Source organism: Mus pahari, chromosome 4, assembly GCF_900095145.1.
Source record: "Mus pahari chromosome 4, PAHARI_EIJ_v1.1, whole genome shotgun sequence".
Lineage (NCBI taxonomy): Eukaryota > Metazoa > Chordata > Mammalia > Rodentia > Muridae > Mus > Mus pahari.
In genome coordinates this window covers 85765610-85785072 of record NC_034593.1, presented here as the reverse complement: position 1 = coordinate 85785072, position 19463 = coordinate 85765610, and the positions used below count along the sequence as shown (strand labels likewise).

Here is a 19463-nt window from a genome sequence, read left to right as displayed (position 1 = left end):
CTGTGTGTGGGTAGAGTACAGAATGCAGGTTCCTTTACATGACAGAGTGTGGCACTGGATCCTCTAAAGCTGGGATAGAAGGGAGTTGTGACTCCCAGATGAGTGTGCTGGGAATGAAACTCTAGTCCTCTGTTAGAGCAGTGGGTGTTCTTAATAACATCTCTCCAGCCCCCAATATTTCTTAATATTCTTTTGTGGTGTGTGTGTATGTGTATGTATATGTGTGTATGTGTGTGTGTATGAAAATACAAGTATGCAGGTCAGGGGACAACTTATAACAGTTGGTTCTCTCCTCTTGTTATGTGGGGTCCTGTAGATCAAACTTAGGTACCAGAGGGCAAAGTGCTTTTAATGCTGGAGTATCTCACTGGCCAAAGATTTTTCTAGTTTAAATATTTCTTAACTGAGGGTCCTCCCTCTGCTCACAATAAAAATAGTATGCTACGGTAAAATTTGTTTTTGAGACAGAGCCTCACATGGCCTAGGATTGCTATGCACTATGTATAGCAAAGGTTGGCTTTGAACTTCTCACCTCTCATAGAACACTCAGTGCTGGGATCATGGGAATGTGCTCCTACACATGGTTTGGTGTGGTGGTGAAAGTCTAGTAACACAGGGCTCTAGGCATGCTATGCAGGCACTCTACTGACTGAATGACATCTCCAGCCCAGCATAGGTATTTTCTACTAAGACATGCTACTTGGGATAATTTTATCTTTATTTATTTATTTATTTGTTTGTTTGTCTGTTTGGGTTTTTTTTTTGTTTTGAGACAGGGTTTCTCTGTGTAGCCCTGGCTGTCCTGGAACTCACTCTGTAGACCAGGCTGGCCTCGAACTCAGAAATTTGCCTGGGATAATTTTAAAATAGAGTACAATTTATTATTGACATACAACTTATCTAAAAGTATATCCTCACAAAAGGTAAGATATTTTAGTTGTTTTATATAGAAGAAAAATAATTGTAAGATTGTATCACTGAAATAGTAAAAAAAATGGAGAAATGAAAAGGAAATAAAGATTTTAATCAAAAACAGGAAAAGTTTACTTTGGGCCATGTGAGGTTTACTTTTTCTTTTTTTAAGATTTATTTATATATTATTTATTTATTTATTATATGTAAGTACACTGTAGCTGTCTTCAGACACTCCAGAAGAGGGCGCCAGATCTTGTTACAGATGGTTATGAGCCACCATGTGGTTGCTGGGATTTGAACTCCAGACCTTTGGAAGAGCAGTCGGGTGCTCTTACCCACTGAGCCATCTCACCAGCCCGGGCCATGTGAGATTTAAATCTATTTTAAGGTAGGGTAGCTCATGCCTATACTTGCAGCAATTTGGTAGGCAGAAGCATTAAGATCACAAGTTCATGTAGTCTCAGTTACATGATCCCACTTAACACACAAGCTCCATCATGTCTTGATAAACCTTAGGCATCCAGTGTACCCATTTTGTTGTGTTCTTTTTCTTTTGTAGTGCTGAAGATGAAAACCTAAGTCCTCACTGATTAAAGGTAAGAACAATACCTTCATCTCCTGCAGATACATATGAATACATGCAAACATGAATTAGAGAACTTCCAACAAAATTCCTTTAATGAACTTTCATTTTCTGGAAAAAATTAAAGTATAAATGACAAACTAGATTGTGGTCCCTAAGAAAGTATCACTGTTTAAAACGTTAAGGAAAATTAAGCCTGGAGAGATGGCTCAGTGGTTAAGAGGATGAACTGCTCCTTTAGATCCTATGTTCCATTCCCAGCACCCGTCAGGTGTCTCACAAATCACCTTTAACTCCAAGTCCAGGGCATCTTGTCATCTACACTCAGGTGCATTTATCTGTGCAGAGACACAAACACATAAACATTCTTTCTCTTGTGTGTGCGTGGTTTTTTTTTTTTTTTTTTTTTTTGAGACAGTGTCTCTCTACACTGCCCTGGCTATTCTGGAATGTTGACCACAGCTTTGAGGTATGTTCAGTTATATCAAAGTTGTTATCTTAATATACAGCAATGACATTCAGATATTTGCCACTTTATTTAACCCATTCAGTATCATTAGACTTACTGTTTTCCCAGACTGACGAAGACTTCTCTTCCGAGTTTCTTTAGACGTTTGTCCTTGTTGATTATTTCCACTTACCTTCACAAAGACATAAAATTACTCTTTCATTATTTCTCAAACAGGCAACAGTTGATTTCTTTAACCTCAAAATATTATATGAAGTTAACAAGTTACACTGACACAAATTTCAAATGCTATATAATTTACTTATTTTAAATACACAGTTTAGTAATTTTAAATGTATTCAGAGTTTTATAATTTAGCACTATGCTCAGTGTTAGAATACTTTCATCCCTCTGGAAGTCCTGTAGAAGGCCCATCTTCTTCAGCTATCGATTTCCTAACCCCCAATCTCCTGCCATTTCCAATATTTTCTGTTTCAATCACTTTACAAAATCTGACATTGTTTCTTTGTATTTTAAGACAGTGTCTCTCTGTCTTCAGGATAGTCCTGGCTGTCCTGAAACTCACAGAGATCTGCCTGACTCTGCCCCCCTTTTATTTATTTATTATTATTTATACGAGTACACTGTCACTGTCTTCAGACACACCAGAAGAGGGCATCAGATACCATTACAGATGATTGTGAGCCACCATGTGATTGCTGGGAATTGAATTCAAGTCCTTTCAGAAGAGCAGTCAGTGCTCTTAACTGCTGAGCCATCTCTCCAGCCCCTGACTCTGCCTCCTTAGTACTGGGACTAAAGGCATACATGCCATGACATCTGCCCAAATTCTGACTCTCTTATGAACAGAATCTTGGTATATGATCTCTGTGGTTTGGATTCTTCCAGTTTAGTTGTTGTATGTGTATTAATGTTTTATTCATTTTATGGCTATAATTTTTTGTCCAATTATCTGTTGGTAAACATTTTTAACTTCTTGATGACATTGATTAATACCATATACATAGTTACTAAATATTATAATGTAGAAAATTGTTATATTACTTTCTCTAAAAGGACTTTTTTGGGGCTTTACTTTTTTTTTTTTTTTTTGGTTTTTAGATACAGGGTTTCTCTGTGTAGCCCTGGCTGTCCTGGAACTCACTCTGTAGACCAGGCTGGCCTCGAACTCAGAAATCTGCCTGCCTCTGCCTCCCGAGTGCTGGGATTAAAGGCATGTGCCACCACGCCCGGCCATTTTTTTTTTTCCGAGACAGGGTTTCTCTGTGTAGCTCTGGCTGTCCTAGAACTCACTCTGTAGACCAGGCTGGCCTAGAACTCAGAAATCCACCTGCCTCTGCCTCCCAAGTGCTGGCATTAAAGGCCTGCGCCACCACGCCCAGCTTGGCTTTACATTATTTAACAGAAGTTTTTCGAAAAGATTGAGACAGTGTCTTACTATGTAGATACATATTTGACATGTAGCCCAGGCTGGCTGAACATTTATAATCTTTTTGCTTATGCTTCCTGAGTGCTAAGATACATCTTTTCTTATGCTTGAAATTGCCTTTTCAGTTGGAGGTATGGTTCAGTGTTTTGCATGTGTAAGGCCCTGGATTCCTAACAGGGAATAGCTAAAATATATTTTTAATTTTAAATTTTTATTCATGTAAATAGGTGTATGCCATGTGTTTGCAGGTATCAGACAGTTATGAGCCACCCATGGATGTTGAGAACTGAACTCAGGTCCTCTGGAAGAACAGCAAACAACTCTTAACCACTGAGCCATCTCTCTAGTTCCTCAAATATCCTTAATATTATTGAGTATTTTTATTTCTTGCCCTTCTAAAGCCATAATTATGTTTTAATTTGTAGCATCAGAAATACTCTTCCTATGAGCTGATACTAAAAGTTTCCAACTTGGGCCAGCAAGATAACTCATTGATTAAAGATTCTTGCCAAGCATGACATCCAGAGTTTGATTTCCAGCACTCACAAGGTGGAAAGGATTGATTATTGTAACTCCTCCCCTAACTTCTACATGCATGCCATGGCACATATATATCCACACACATAAATGTATAAATGAAATTTTTAAAAATTAAAAATATGCAAAATATTAGCATATCCTCAAAACATTTTAGTGGTTGGTACATTACAAGGAAATTTTTTATAAATAGTTTTATTGGCAGGCATGTTGGTGCACTTTTAATCCTGGTACTAAGGAAACAGAGGCAGGTGGATCTTAGTGAGGTTGAAAGCAGTCTGGTCTACAATATTGTGCTACCTAGTGAGATTTTGTCTAAAAGAAAAAATGAGATTTATTCATCCTAAGGCAATTAGGATTATAAATGATCAGCCAGCCTGGGGTACATGTCAAGTTTGTGTCTACATAGTAAGACTGTCTTAAAAATCTTTTTGAAAGATATTCATCCTAAGTTGAAGCTAGCTAGAAAGAACATTTTGCTGCTAGAAGTAATAATTCTTGACATTTTAAATTTGTGTATCTCCTCCTTCCCCCACCCATTTTAGTAGAGTTTTACCCTGTAGCTCATGCTGGCCAGCATTTCACCATGTAGTCCAAGTTGGCCTCAAACTCATAGCTGTCTTCTACATCTACTTCTCTAGAGCTGGGATTAACAGGTGTGTACCACTATACCCCACTTATGTCTTAGTTTCTTGCTTTCATCAGCATACTAGCTTGAATATTGCCTTTTGCTAATTCTGATTTCTTACTGAGAATGTGGGAAAGCAAAAGACACATAAACAAGGTAGCATTATCACTGCTACTCCAGGAGATGTTTTACAGATATTCTGGGAGATATTTTACAATCGGGTCCATGGGATAAATCCTGAGGCATTTGTTAATTTCCATGCTATGAATATTTCTAACGTCCAATTTTAAGCTGCCATTAGGATTTTACTGAATAAGTCCTTAGAAAGTAGCTGGGCATGGTGGCGCAGGCCTTTAATCCCAGCACTCGGGAGGCAGAGGCAGGCAGATTCTGAGTTTGAGGCCAGTCTGGTCTACAAAGTGAGTTCCAGGGCAGCCAGGGCTATACAGAGAAACCCTGTCTCGAAAAACCAAAAATAAATAAATAAATAAATAAATAAATAAATAAAATAAAAAATAAAAAAATTAAAAAAAATAAAAAAGACCTTAGAAATCTATGTTCTAGCCTAGCACTGACAAAGTAAGCTCTTTGTTCCCTAACTTTGCATATATTTTATAGAAATTTCTTCTTCACTCCTGAATCTTTAAGAGTAACTTAAAGGTCTAAAATAAAATATGAGCTAGGCATGGAGTATGCAGCTATAGACACTGTACACTGAAGGCAGAAATGGAAGGAGCAAGAATTTAAGGCCATTCTCAGCTACCTAGTGACTTCAACACCAGTTTGGGTCACCTGAGAGCTTGTCTTGAAAAATCAAAAATATGAACAACTTTTTTTTTTTTTTTTGAATTTTTTTCGAGACAGGATTTCTCTGTATAGCCCTGGCTGTCCTGGAGCTCACTCTGTAGACCAGGCTGGCCTCGAACTCAGAAATCCCCCTGCCTCTGCCTCCTGAGTGCTGGGATTAAAGGCGTGTGCCACAAATATGAACTTCTATTCAGTAAAATTAGTTAAGGAAACAAAAACTGTTTTTTGTTATTTATTTTAAGCAAGATATCTACAAAAGTTCATTCGTAATGTCAAGATAATCAACTTGCAAAATAGAACATGTGGATTTTCTGGTATCCTAGAATATATCCCTAGGAGTTCTCAGTACTTTATTCAGATTCTTCATTCTAATGTATCTTGACTAAAATATCCATTCTTTCCTTCGCACTTTCATGTAATCTATTAAGACTTCTATATTCAGGATAGCATTTGAAATGTAAATGAAGAAAATATCTAATAAAAAATTGTTAAAAGCCGGGAGTGGTGGCGCACACCTTTAATCCCAGCACTCGGGAGCCAGAGGTAGACTAATTTCTGAGTTCGAGGCCAGCCTGGTCTACAAAGTGAGTTCCAGGACAGCCAGGGCTACACAGGGAAACCCTGTCTCGAAAAACCAAAAAAAAAAAAAAAAAAAAACAAAAAAAAAAAAAAAAAAAAAAATGTTAAAAAAGACTTTTATAATGACCTTATATCAGTGTTTCCATTCAGTTACCACATGTTTAGTTAGGATCCAGAACAATGTGATTAATTGATCTATTTATCTATGTATCTATGTATCTAACTATCCAAATGTGTGTGTTCTGTCTGTCTGTTTCCCAGTCTGTACCTGACACACAATAGCTATTTAAGAAATTCTTGAAAATACTGGGGTGGAGAGATGAATCAACTATCAAGAGCTTTGGCTACTCTTCCAGAGGATCCAGGTTTAATTTCCAGCACCTACATAGAAGCTCACAACTGCCTGTAAATCCATTCCAGAGGACCTCACATCTTCACACAGATATATCAATTTAAGGCAAAATACCAATGCACATAAGAAAATCATTAAAAAGAAATGCTGTAAATAGGGAAGTGTGGGGCATTGGGCTATGCAAAGACAGTCTGGTCTCCAGTTGAGCTGAGGTGGAACCCTGGGACCCAGTGGTGATAATTCACCTACGTGGGACTGAAGGATTTCTCTCATGTCTCCTGAAACCCTGGCTCCTGTCGAAGTTACTGCCCCCTTAGCCCCCACAAGAGAAGCATGGCTAGTAGTCATGTAGACTATGTCCCAAACTTCTGACCTTCAGGCTACACTCTTCCCAATTACCTAGCAACAGTAAAGATAACCCACACCATAAGAGGGGCTGTTTGGCCCCACCTCACTCTCTCGCTCTCTTGCTCTTTTGCTCTTAGTCCCCTTCACTCTTCTCTCCTTTCTTCTCTCCTCTTCCTCTCTTCCTTTCTCTCCCTCTTACTCTCTAGCCTTTCTTCTCTCTTTCTCTTTCCCCCTTCTCTCCTCTTGGCCATGGCCGGTTCCCCCCCCCCCTCCACCTTCTCTCCTTTCTCCCTGCCTTTCTACAATAATGCTTTAAAACCATAGAGTGTCTCTATTCATCAAGGCCTGCTGCACATACTCTTGCCTGCATGGGAACCTCTCTCCCTCATCTCTCTCCCCCATAACCCCGGGGCACAGGGTGTTACCCTGGGGCCCCTTGGTTTTGGGGGCTGCCCCTTGTCCAACCCCCACCTTGATCGAGTGGGGTCAGAGGCTTAGGTGCCCACCCAGGGTAGGGTGGAAAGCGTCTGGCAGCCCTCCCAAGTCCACCTGCCCAGAGCATAGGAGCAGGTTATCCTCCCTCCCACTCCTTCCCCAGCCCCCCTTTTTAGTTCCCACAGGGAAGAATAGTGGTGATGAATTTAACTCCAGCACTCAGGATGAAGAAGCAGGCAAATCTCTGTGAGGTCCAGCCTGGCATACATCATGAGTTCCAGAATAACCAGGGGGTAGTTACAAAATTATTTACCGTTTTACTCTGAAAGATTTTTCCACTTCTTGTTTTGCTTTCAGACACATCAAGCTCAGATGTTTTACTGACTAACTGTTCAACCTAGAAAAGACATTTCATAAAACTTTATTACATAGCATAATAAAACTCAAAATAAGTGAGGTCCAAAATATTAACTACATAATTTCTTAGTTTGTTTTGGACATAGTGCCTCACACTTTAATCTCAGCACTCAAGCAAGCAGCAGTTAAGAAGAAGGACTGCTATAAATTTGGGGTCAGTCTCGTTTAGTGAGTTCCAGGCTAGCTAAGGTTACATAATAGGACCCTCTTTGACCCCTCAAACAAATAAACAAGAATATGTAAGATTTTATTTAGCTCTGAAGTTCTTAGAGTCTATGAAAATTGCTTTTTTTTTTTTTAAGATTTATTTATTTATTATATGTAAGTACACTGTAGCTGTCTTCAGACACTCCAGAAGAGGGTGTCAGATCTCGTTACGGATGGTTATGAGCCACCATGTGGTTGCTGGGATTTGAACTCTGGACCTTCAGAAGAGCAGTCAGTGCTCTTAACCACTGAGCCATCTCACCAGCCCCTGCTTTTTTTTTTTTTTTTTTTACACTTTTTTATTAGGGAGAGAAGCATGTACACCATTTTGTATATGTTAGAGATTAGAGGACATCTTGAAGGAATTGGTGTTTTCCTTCCATCATGTGAGTCCTAGGAATCAGATTGAGGTCATCAGGTCTGGTAGCAAGACCTTAGACCTACTGAGCTATCCTACTAGCCCTCTACAAACATCATACGATTTATTATTAAATAAGCTCACAATGATATACTAAAAAACTTTTTAACGTATAGTAATTTTATCTATAATAATTTATTTAGGGCTGGAAAGTGGCTCAGTGGTTAAGAGCACTGACTGCTCTTCCAGAGGTCCTGAGTTCAATTCCTAGCAACCACATGGTGGCTCACAACCACCTATAATGGGATCAGATGCCCTCTTCTGGTGTGTCTGAAGACAGCTACAGTGTACTTATATACATAAAATAAATAAATAATTATTTAAAAAAATGTATTTAAATGCTTACTTTTATTCAATAACACTAAGAAAATATGAGGAATAATAAAATGAGTATATAAGCAACCATCTTTAAATAAAAGCTAGTGCAGGGGCTAGACAGATGGCTCAATGGTAAAGAGCACTGTCTACTCTTACAGAGGACAAAAGGTCCTTGCACTTACATGGTGGCTTACAACTGGCTGTAACTCCATTTCCAGGGGATCTGATGTTTTCTTCTAGCCTCTATGAGCAACACAAATACACACACACACGCAAATTACTCAAACACAAAAAATAAATCTAAAAATAATTTAAGGTCTGATGGTTCACATCTATAATTCCAGCACTCAAGAAGAAGTAGAAATATGGCTACAAGTTTGAGCCCAGCTTCCACTACACAATGAACTCCAGGCTAAATAGGGGTACATTGTAAGAACTACTCTCAAACCAACAAGTAAAGTAAATCAGAACAAAATGAAATTGAAAGTCAGATGAAATGACCAAGTTTATACCTGACAATGAGAAATTGAAGGACTTTGGCTCTTTTTGAATTGCATAGTTTCTTCTTCCTTACAATCTAAATTTGGTTCTGTAAAAAACATAAGAAGAAAGAGAAGAAAGTTAAACTGTATGAAATTGAATTAGTAGTTAATAAACATTTTTGTTAGCTTCTTACCTTTGATTTTAGAAGCTCCAGAGTTTTCATTCTGTTCGTTCATTTTAGTTTTAATGTCAAAATTATTCTATATAAATATGAAAATTGAACATACTTTAACAATAAATGAAAACAATTAAGTAGTAATATTAATGAACACATTTGCTTTATGTAAATGATAAATACAACTATCTTATGCTTGTTAGAAATACAAATGGTGCTAGAATTATTACCAAAAAGGCTTTTTTTTCTTTTTTTGAGACAGAGGGTTAGAGTGTAACAGCTTTGGCTATTCTGGAACTTGCTTTGTAGACCAGGCTGGTGTCACATCTGCCTACTTCTGCTCCTAATTAAAGGCATGCACAACCATACCAACCCACAAATTTTATGCAAACAAAATATAAACTCTACTTTTTAGGGTTGTTTTAAGGGTAACAAAAAGCATATTTTTCAAAATTATGTGCTTATTCTAAATCCTTAGATCTTATTGTTTGAGAGCATTGAATTAAGTAGGTTTACACAGCTACACATGAACATGTCAACTTTTCAGAAAGTCACTGGAAGATGAACATATGGTATGATAGAAACAACTGGTTTAAGGTCTAAATTATTGTTCCCTTTGTGGAATGTGTAAGAGAAACAAATATTTTGTGTATTGATCTATATAAATGTATGTACGCACATGTGTAGAATTAGGATGTAGAGGCCAGAGGTTGATGTAGGTTGTTATCTTGTATCATTCTTTATCTGTTTGTTAATGAGACAGGTCTCAATGTTTCCCTGACTGGTCTGGAATTTACTATATAGTCCAGTCTAGCCTTGATCTCACAGTTATCTGACTGCCCCTGCCTCCTGAGTGTTGGGATGTAAAGGTGTACACCACCTTGCCAGAATTATTTATGTATTTTTGAGACAGCGTCTATCATTGACTGAACCTGAAGCTGAATGTTTTGGTTAGCAAGTTCCTGGAGTCCTCCTATTTCTAGCCCTGACTCTCCCAGTGTAAGGATTACAGATTTACACAATCACAATCATATGCAGTTTTTACACGGGTTCTGAGAAACTGATCATACACATCTTCATGCTTGTGCAACAAAAGCCTTACCCATAGGACCATATATATATGACGAGTACACTGTAGCTGTCTTCAGACATACCGGAAGAGGGCATCGGATCTCGTTACAGATGGTTGTAAGACACCACATGGTTGCTGGGAATTGAACTCAGGATCTTTGGAAGAGCAGTCAGCTCTTAAACGCTGAGCCATGCCTCTAGCCCGAGACTGAAAATTTTTAAAGAACGCTACAAAACAGCTGGCATGGTGGTTCATACCTACAGTCCCAACACTCAGGAGGTGAAGGCAGGAGAACTAGGAGTTCAACAATAGCCTCAGCTACAAAGCAAGTTGACAGCTGGACTAAACAGGAGCCTGTGAGATGATGCAGCAGGTAAAGTGCTCAAGGCACAGGCCTAGCAATCAGAGTTTGATCCACAGTGCAGCCAGTCATTTGATTCAGTCTCAAAATAAAAATAAAGTTCTTCCAACTTACTGCAGTATTTTATTACAGTATTTCTAGAAACATTAAAATCTATCAAACTCCTCAAAATCAACATTTGCTACTACTGTACTTTATAACTCTTCAAATATGTTCACACTTACATGATTTTCATCTTCTACATCATCTTCGTCCATTAGAATTTTTTGAAATTGTATTTTTGATTCTTTTGGGTTTAGTATGGTTGAATCAATATTTTCCATTCGTTCCTTCTCAGTGGTCACTTTTAATCTGAAGGTGTGAAAAGGTGTTGGGACTTCTCCCACATTTAAGTATGTAGGGTCCCCCTCAAATATTACTCCTTCACAATCACCATCCTTAAAACCTGGTGGTTGGTAATCTGGGGGTGTAACTGCAAAAAAGGAAGTATAAGTTACTGGTTTTAAAACTGAAGAAGTTGAACTACTCATAAAAACACAATAAGACTGAACTCAGATGGAAGAACCTAAGCTGAAATACAGAGATGCTCCTCCTGTCACAGTCCTCATGCCTTAATTTGAATTTCTTATATTGAAAATATTATGCATATAATAGGAATTTCTCATGTTTGTATACATTCTAGGAAATATCCTAAATATCTTTTAAAAAACATTTATTTACTTTATGTATTTTATGTACACTGTAGCCTTTTTCAGACACACCAGAAGAGGGCATCCATTACAAATGGCTGTGAGCCACAATGTGGTTGCTGGGAATCAAACTCAGGACCTCTGGAAGAGCAGTCAGTGCTCTTAACCACTGAGTCAGATATCTACAGCCCCTAAATATCCTTTAAAAATGCAGGAAGGTCTTCTTTTTTAGTACTCTGCAAGTGTAAGGGGCTGGCAGAAACAAGAGCTCTGCTGTAGCACCTCTGTAATTTTAACAGTTCATATTACATTTTTTTTATATGGTTGCAACATAATTTACTTACAGATCTCCAAGGAAGATACTCTACTTGTTTATACTTTGTTCCTATTTTAGCTACAGCTATAATGAAAATTCTTATTAATATATAATCTTGAATATTTGTGCAAGCTATTTTCAAAATATATTTTTTAAAGATTCATTTATTATTATATGTAAGTACACTGTAGGTAGCTGTCTTCAGACACACCAGAAGAGGGTGTCAGGTCTCATTATGGATGGTTGTGAGCCACCATGTGGTTGCTGGGATTTGAACTCAGCCTCTTAGCGTCCTGGCATTTCCAATCATATATTACACAAGTCCTATCTGCATGTTAATAATGCCTCTAACAGAGCCAAGCTCAGGACACAGCTTAGAGTAAAATACCTGTGGAGTTACGTTCATATTCTAGTATTTACCAAGGCCTAGGAAATAGGGGGATTGTGGTATTGCTTTAGCAGGAACACCCAAAAGCAGGTTTTTTTCTGCTGGGCCCAAAGGACTCAGCATAATTGAGGATTTACTGGAGAACCCCTGGTGTTAGGATGTAAATTCTGACTAGCCTTGCACTGGGCTTCCTTCTCAAGCTGCCTGGTCCAACCCCTAGACTATATAGATCAGTTCGGGAAAATTCCTGGGCAGGATGATAGAGCATAAATATATTTTGTGCCAGTCCAGCTAATTTTTTTAAAATATTAAGGGCAGAAATGTTGGGGTCTCCCAGCTCTCTGTCGCCACTAGACCACCTGCAGTTATCCGTGCTCTTAATCACTAAGCCATCTCTCCAGCCCCCCAAATATTCTAGTTATATAATATATAAATTAAAATATTAAAATTTGAGGTGAGAGATGCAGCTTCATAGAATGCTTGCCTAGTTCATACCAGGCTTTAAGTTCAAGCCCCAGGATCACAGAACCAAAATTTTTGTGTTTTCTTTGTTTAACCACCACAGAACCAAAATCTCTGTTTTTTTTAAACCAGTTATGAAGTGTTTATTCATTATATATACCTGAAGGAAACATTGGACATTTATATTTTCTTTTTTCCATAATAAAATTATAAAGAGTTGATGTAAAATAGTTTTAACATTAAAACACAACTGGATTAGAAATGCATTTTAAATATTTAAATGCAAATGCTTGTTTTCCAATATTTATTTTATTTTTATTCATTGTGTGTGTGTGTGTGTGTGTGTGTGTGTGTGTGTGTGTCTGTCTGTCTGTCTGCCTGTCTGTCTGTCCACATGAATGCAGGTGCCTGGGATTATTGGATTATTGGATCACCCCGGACATGGAGTTACAGGCATGTCTGTTTATCCAACACAGTTGGTGCTGACAACCAAACTCTCGTCCTCTACAATAACAGCAAATGCTCTGAACATGAGTCAGCTCACCAGACCCAATGTTTCTTTTTCAAATACACATATTAAATCCAAGTTTTCTAATTTCAAAGACTCTGTAACAATTTAGGTGCCAAAACATTAAAAATGGAAAACAATTTTGAAATAAAATTAAAACAAGACATATTTCAACAAATAGTACCTTCATCATAGTAAAAAAGTTTCATGGTCAGACAAACATCATTAGGTAATGGTCCTAGATTTTGCATTAAGACATAAATCTTCCGAATGAGGAGAATACTTGCTTTCTTGGTGTCAGCAGATGTTGTACTAGATTTATTATTTTGATTTTTGCTAGAAAATAAGAAATAAATTTCTTTTATAAGATTTGTGACTTCTAACATTATTTCACATTTTTTAATTTGAGATTATTCCTTCAAAAAATAGTTACCAGGTTGAAAATTATCACAAAATATCTTAAGGTCACTATTATAAAAACTTAGTATCACTATTAACATCATAATAAGCTAAATGTTTTACATACGTAAAATAAAAACATTATTCATTTTATACAATGTTCAAAGGAAATAGATGGATTTTAAATATATTTCTAACCACTCAAATAGTTTTTGTAAATAGTAAATAATTAGCACATAATCTTGTCTTGTGGCATTCTAAGTCTTGCTCCATTTTGAGAGCTTGTCTGGGGTTTCAAACCCTGAATGAAGAACATTCCCCCACTAGCTTCAAATGAGTGTAAAACATTGGGAGTAAATTACTGGGAGAGGTGATAAAGGAAGGGAGCACCAAGCTAGGCTGCCAGGTCAGTCAAATTAACACTGGGGATGAACAATGTTTGACAGAAGTCACAGCCATATCAACCTCATATTCCATTACTCCATTTTGTGAAGTCAAATTGCTAACTGGGAGTTTGAGAAATTTCAGAAATAACCTTGAAGTCTAGCTAAATAGCATTAATAATAAGTGGCAACTGGTAATATAAAAGGAAAACTATAGAACAATACCTTATAAAGTCCATGATTGGTCCATTTTTGGTGTACTTGAATTTAAATTGGTAACATTCTGAAATTGTCTTAAATTGAAAACATTAAAGTTATGTAACATGCATAGTTCTGACCGCCAAATGTACACATTGCTTTCAAACATTCAGTCAGTAGTTTCCTCTAATATGTTAACTTCCTATTGTTCTACTGGAGTTTCAAGTGCTCATAGTTAACGCTGATGGTTGGGATTTGGTACTTCAGTTGTGGAGAAAGAGTCCCTGATTCACTGCAGTGACTGTAATAGATACTAAATGGGAGAAATAGTCAAGTGGGGGGAGGAGCCACACCTCAGCAGAGTGGATAAGGGCTGTGGTTTGAATTGCCTGAAAAGCTTATGTATTGGAAACTTAAATCCCTAGTGCAACAATTTTAGGATTTTTTTTCTTGGTAGTGAAGAATTATGACTATTTTCTCTGCAGTCACAATTCTTTTTTTATTTTTTTAAAGTAACAATTCTTTTTTTTGTTTTTGTTTTTGTTTTTGTTTTTTGAGACAGGGTTTCTCTGTATAGCCCTGGCTGTCCTGGAACTCACTTTGTAGACCAGGCTAGCCTCGAACTCAGAAATCCACCTGCCTCTGCCTCCTGAGTGCTGGGATTAAAGGCATGCGCCACCACACCCGGCTAAAAGTAACAATTCTTGATGACACTGATTTTTTCACTGTATCTAGGATGCTTGTTTTAACCGAAAAGCAGTTGTAGCCAATTCGATCAACTAGTGCTAAACAAAAGCAAAAAGACTGCATTGGGTAGATACCCATCATATCTATAGCATTTTGGGGGGGGGGTTTCGTGACAGGGTTTCTCTGTATAGTCCTGGCTGTCCTGGAACTCACTTTGTAGACCAGGCTGGCCTTGAACTCAGAAATCCGCCTGCCTCTCATAAATCTATAGCATTTTTATTACTAACCTAAATGAGCCCACTAGACAGGACAAATACAAAAGTTGATACTTTGAGTTGACACATTTAGATTACAATTGACTATTTAGAGGAAAGGAATGTGATTTTTTTTAAAGATTTATTTATTTATTTTATGTATACAAGTACACTGTAGTTGTCTTCAGACACACCAGAAGATCCCATTACAGATGGTTTTGAACACCATGTGGTTGCTAGGAATTGAACTCAGGACCTCTGGAAGAGCAGTCAGTGCTCTTAACCACTGAGCCATCTCTCCAGCCCCAGGAATGTGATCTTAAAGAATTAATTACATTAAGGCGGTGACTTTCAACCTTCCTAATGCTGTGACCTTTTAATACAGTTTCTCATGTTGTGGTGACCAGCAACCATAAAATTATTTTAATTGCTACTTCATAACTGTAATTTTGCTACTCTTAGGAATTTTAGTATAAATATCTGTGTTTTCCAATGGTCTTAGGTGACCCAAGTTAAAGGGTAGTTTGACACCCCCAGCCCCCACCCCCTGCCAAAGGGGGTTGAGACTCACAGGTTGAGAATCACTGGGTTAAGGTGACCTTGCCTTCATGAATTTTAATTCAGTTGTCAGAGAAGTAGAAGCTAATATGGTGTGAGTGTGTTCCTTATAAAAAAATAGTTTTGTTTTTTGTTTCTCTTCCACTGAATGTGTGTGTTTGTGTATGTTTTTGTGTGTGGGCACGCGCACATGCACGTGTAACAGTGAGAGAGAAATAGAGATAGGGAGAGAGAGAAGGCCATTACTAAATTTTGTGTATCCCTAGATGTTCAACTTTCCAAACTTTGCAGTTAGAAGAAATAAATTTATAACCTTAGAACCTAGCCTCCAGAATCATAAAATAAAATGAACCTTTATTTGTATAAATTATCAAGTGTCCGTAATAGAAAAGAAAGTAAGATAATTACTAAGAATAAGATTTTTTTTTTTTTCGAGACAGGGTTTCTCTGTGTAGCCCTGGTTGTCCTGGAACTCACTTTGTAGACCAGGCTGTCCTCGAACTCAGAAATCCGCCTGCCTCTGCCTCCCGAGTGCTGGGATTAAAGGCGTGCGCCACCACGCCTGGCTAAGAATAAGATTTTTTGTTATTATTATTTTCATCATTATTATTTTGTCACGAGTCTAGGTTTGCTTAAAACTCACTGTGTAGCTAAGGAGTAACATTGAACTCTAGTTCCTTTTAGCTCCACTTCCAAAGAGTGATGATAACAGCCAAGTACCACTATATCCAGCAAGAATAGATTTAAAAAAAACTTTAAAGACAGGGTCCCATATGTAGTCCTGACTAGCCTGGAAGTGGATTAGTAGACCAAGATAGCTTTGAACTTACAGAGATATGACTCCCTCTGCCTCCTGAGTTCTGGGATCAAAAGTATGAGGACTGTGCTACCAAATCCAAGAGGTTTTAAATTCTGGCTAGACTATAATCACATGTAAACCATTTAAGCTTTCTATTTCCATAGTTGAGAAAGGAATTGAAGATAGTACACATCTTATTAATTACAAATTATTATCAAATGGGTAATTTATAGAGCCTTTAACAAAGTTGTTAGCACACAATAAATATTTAATAAGTACAATTAGTGCACAGTAAGGCTGCTTACTTACTAATGAAGACAATGCATAACTATAAAAATGAAGTAATAAAGCTAGACATCATAGCACATGCCTTTAATCCCAGCACTTGGGAGGCAGAGGCAGGCAGATTTGTATGAGTTTGAGGTCAGCCTAGTATATATAGTAAGTTCTGTGGTAAGCAGGGCTATATATAGAGACCCTGTCTCAAGAAAAAAATAAAAAAACCCAGTAATGAATATTTTCTGAATAATTAACTTAATCATAACCTTTCCCTCAAAAGATCTACTTTGTCATTATAGATATATATTAAGCATTACTTGTTGGCAAGAGTTTCAAAGAAAAAACACATAGCCCTTCTCAACCTTGGACTATTTAGCTTATAAAATCCACTGAGTCGCCGGGCGTGGTTATGCATGCCTTCAATCCCAGCACTCGGAAGGCAGAGGCAGGCAGATTTCTGAGTTCGAGGCCAGCCTGGTCTACAGAGTGAGTTCCAGGACAGCCAGGACTATACAGAGAAACCCTGTCTTGAAAAAGAAAAACAACAACAAAAAAATACATTGAGTTTAATTACAGCCACTTGCACACACATGGATATTATGTTAATGAATCATGGGCAACTTACAAATGGTTATTCCATTAAAGAAAAAGGACTCTCCTTTCCTCAGCAACCATTAACTGTCAATACTGCCTCAGCTAATGATAGGGGATAGTTTGCTTTCTTTGCATGTCAGTACACACTCAGGAATAGAAGATAAGCTTTCTTTAAAAATGTTTCGTTTGTATATTTATAACAGAGTTTTAAATATTACAGGTTGGCTTCAATCTCTTTATATAGTGGATAACCTTGAACTTCTGGTCCTCTTGATAGCCAGTTACCAAGTTCTGGGATTTGAGGTGTATGCCACTATATCTAGTTTACTAAAGGCTGTGTATAAGTTAGACAAGCTTTCTACCAACTGAGCCATATCCTAAGCTCTGATCAGTTCAAATATGCTTCCAGGACTAAGTCAAACGTTTTAATGGTTAAAGTCCCCACATGGTGAGCTGGTTTTCCTAGTTTAAATTCTGGTTTCATCTCATTTTCATACGACCTTAGGTAAGAAACCTTGAATCCAAGGAAATGGCTTAGCTGGTAAAAGAGCTTGGTATTCACGCTTGAGTGACAGAACCCAAATTTTAAAAACTGTTGAATGTGGTTGCATGCACTGGTAATCCTAACATTGTGAAGGAGCAGGACAGGAGGACCACTAGGGCTTGCAGGCTGACACCCTAGCTTCCAGTTCACTGAAAGAACCTATCTCAAAAGAAGGGGAGTGATAAAGCAGGACACCCAATTTGTGTGCACAGCCTTTGTGTATATGCACCACAGATTAAAAAACACATTCTTAATCTGTAAGGGGTGATAATTCTAATTAGGTTATGATGAATAAATGAAGAATAAAGCTTGTTATAGAATAAGGACACAAGTTCTTCCAAAGGCTTTGTCATGTGGTTTGTGGTAGAGAGCTTGCTTATCTGTTCTAGACCCTAGGTTCAACCCCCTAGTTAAACAATAAAATAAAAATAGTACAGAAATCCCAAAAATTCAGAGTGGTAGCCCATACCTGTAGCCCCAGGAGGTGGAGGTAGGGGTATCTCTGTGAGTTTAAGAGCAGCCTGGGCTTCAAGGCAGTCTATGCTGAGAAAGAAGTCTCTATCTTTGATAAAGATGGGGAAGGTGGAAATAGATGTTGGTGACACTCTAGAGGCAGAGGCAGAGGCAGAGGCCAAGACCAAGGCAGACAGATCTCTTTGAGTTTGAGGTCAGCCTGTTTTACAGGGCCAGTTCCAGGACAGCTAGGGCTACATGGGGAAATCCTGTCTAAAAAAAAGTGGAAGGTACTGAGTTTGTTGCTCAGTGGTAGAGGGCTTGCCTACAATACAGGAAACCAGGCTGGATAGCACCCACCTGTAAATACCAGGACAAAGGCAGTGGGTGTGAGGATCAGAAATTCAAGGTCATCTTCAGTTACATAGCAAGTTTGACTATCCTAGCTTACATAGGTTGACCTTGTCTCAACATAAAAAGACTACTGTATGGAGTCAGATGTCAGGCAACATAGGTTATTTCTAATAGCTTATTAGATTTGTGGGCTAAAATTAGTCACAAAGATCTCTCATAGTGAGTATATTTATCTTTTAAAATCTAACTACACTAAACAAACCTTACCTCAGAAGTTTTACAAGGTTCAAACATGAAAAAATGTGGAAATATACTGATTACAATATAAAAGCATGCCCGACAGTGGTGACACACACCTTTGATCTCAGCACTAGGAGGTAGAGGCAAATGAATTTCTGTGAGTTCAAGGCCAGACTGGTCTACAGAGCTAGTTCCAGGACAGCCAAGGATATGTAGAAAAATCCTGTATTGAAAAAAACAAACAAAACACCCCTCACAAAAGCATAAACCATTAAAAGAGTTTGTGTTTAGATATTAGAAGCATTTCTAACATTTCTAACTCAAGCTCACTTACCTGAGGATCTCCTGGATTGGTGTATACCTATGTAAAAATGAATTACAATTAAGTAAAGCCCTCACTTTGGACAAAATTATACATTAAAGTATTAAGTTGATTTAGTGAAACAAAACAAAAAACCAAAATTATCTTTCCAATAAAGTATACTTCTTTTTCCCACAGGATACATCAACTGATTGAATAAAGTGACATAAATCATCTGATAGTTTCAATGTCATTTAATAAAGGGAAAATTTGACAATGTTAAAAAATACAAGTACTTACAGCTAGAATGATCATCCTTAGCTGAAATACAACAGAGAACAAAAATCTTAATTGTATTCTATAAAATGCATTTTCAAGATGGATCATGAAAATTCTTTGTACTAGTTCAGAGGCTTGGGAGTATAACTCAGCAGTAGAACATCCATTAGCACATGCAAGACCTTGAGTTCATCTTTGGTGCTTCCCCACCCCCAGAGAAGAATTTGTATCCTTTTTTTTTTTTT

General features: G+C 37.6%; 1 protein-coding gene across 3 annotated transcripts in view; it reads right to left on the bottom strand.

Annotated features, from left to right (window-relative positions):
* The window catches only part of Hormad1 (HORMA domain containing 1), a 31202-nt gene that overhangs the window by 558 nt on the left and 11181 nt on the right, over positions 1 to 19463 (bottom strand). For 2 of the 3 annotated variants that reach the window (XM_021196238.1, XM_021196239.1), the window contains exons 6-15: positions 19240 to 19260; positions 18973 to 18999; positions 13904 to 13971; positions 13081 to 13232; positions 10758 to 11005; positions 9119 to 9185; positions 8955 to 9031; positions 7396 to 7479; positions 2065 to 2139; positions 1786 to 1836 (exon numbers count right to left, since the gene is read on the bottom strand). In XM_021196238.1, coding sequence (XP_021051897.1) covers positions 1813 to 1836; positions 2065 to 2139; positions 7396 to 7479; positions 8955 to 9031; positions 9119 to 9185; positions 10758 to 11005; positions 13081 to 13232; positions 13904 to 13971; positions 18973 to 18999; positions 19240 to 19260 — 843 coding nt within the window. In that variant the 3' untranslated portion in view covers positions 1786 to 1812. The remainder of the gene's footprint in view (positions 1 to 1785; positions 1837 to 2064; positions 2140 to 7395; positions 7480 to 8954; positions 9032 to 9118; positions 9186 to 10757; positions 11006 to 13080; positions 13233 to 13903; positions 13972 to 18972; positions 19000 to 19239; positions 19261 to 19463) is intronic. The other variant, XM_021196236.1, reaches the window with a different exon arrangement.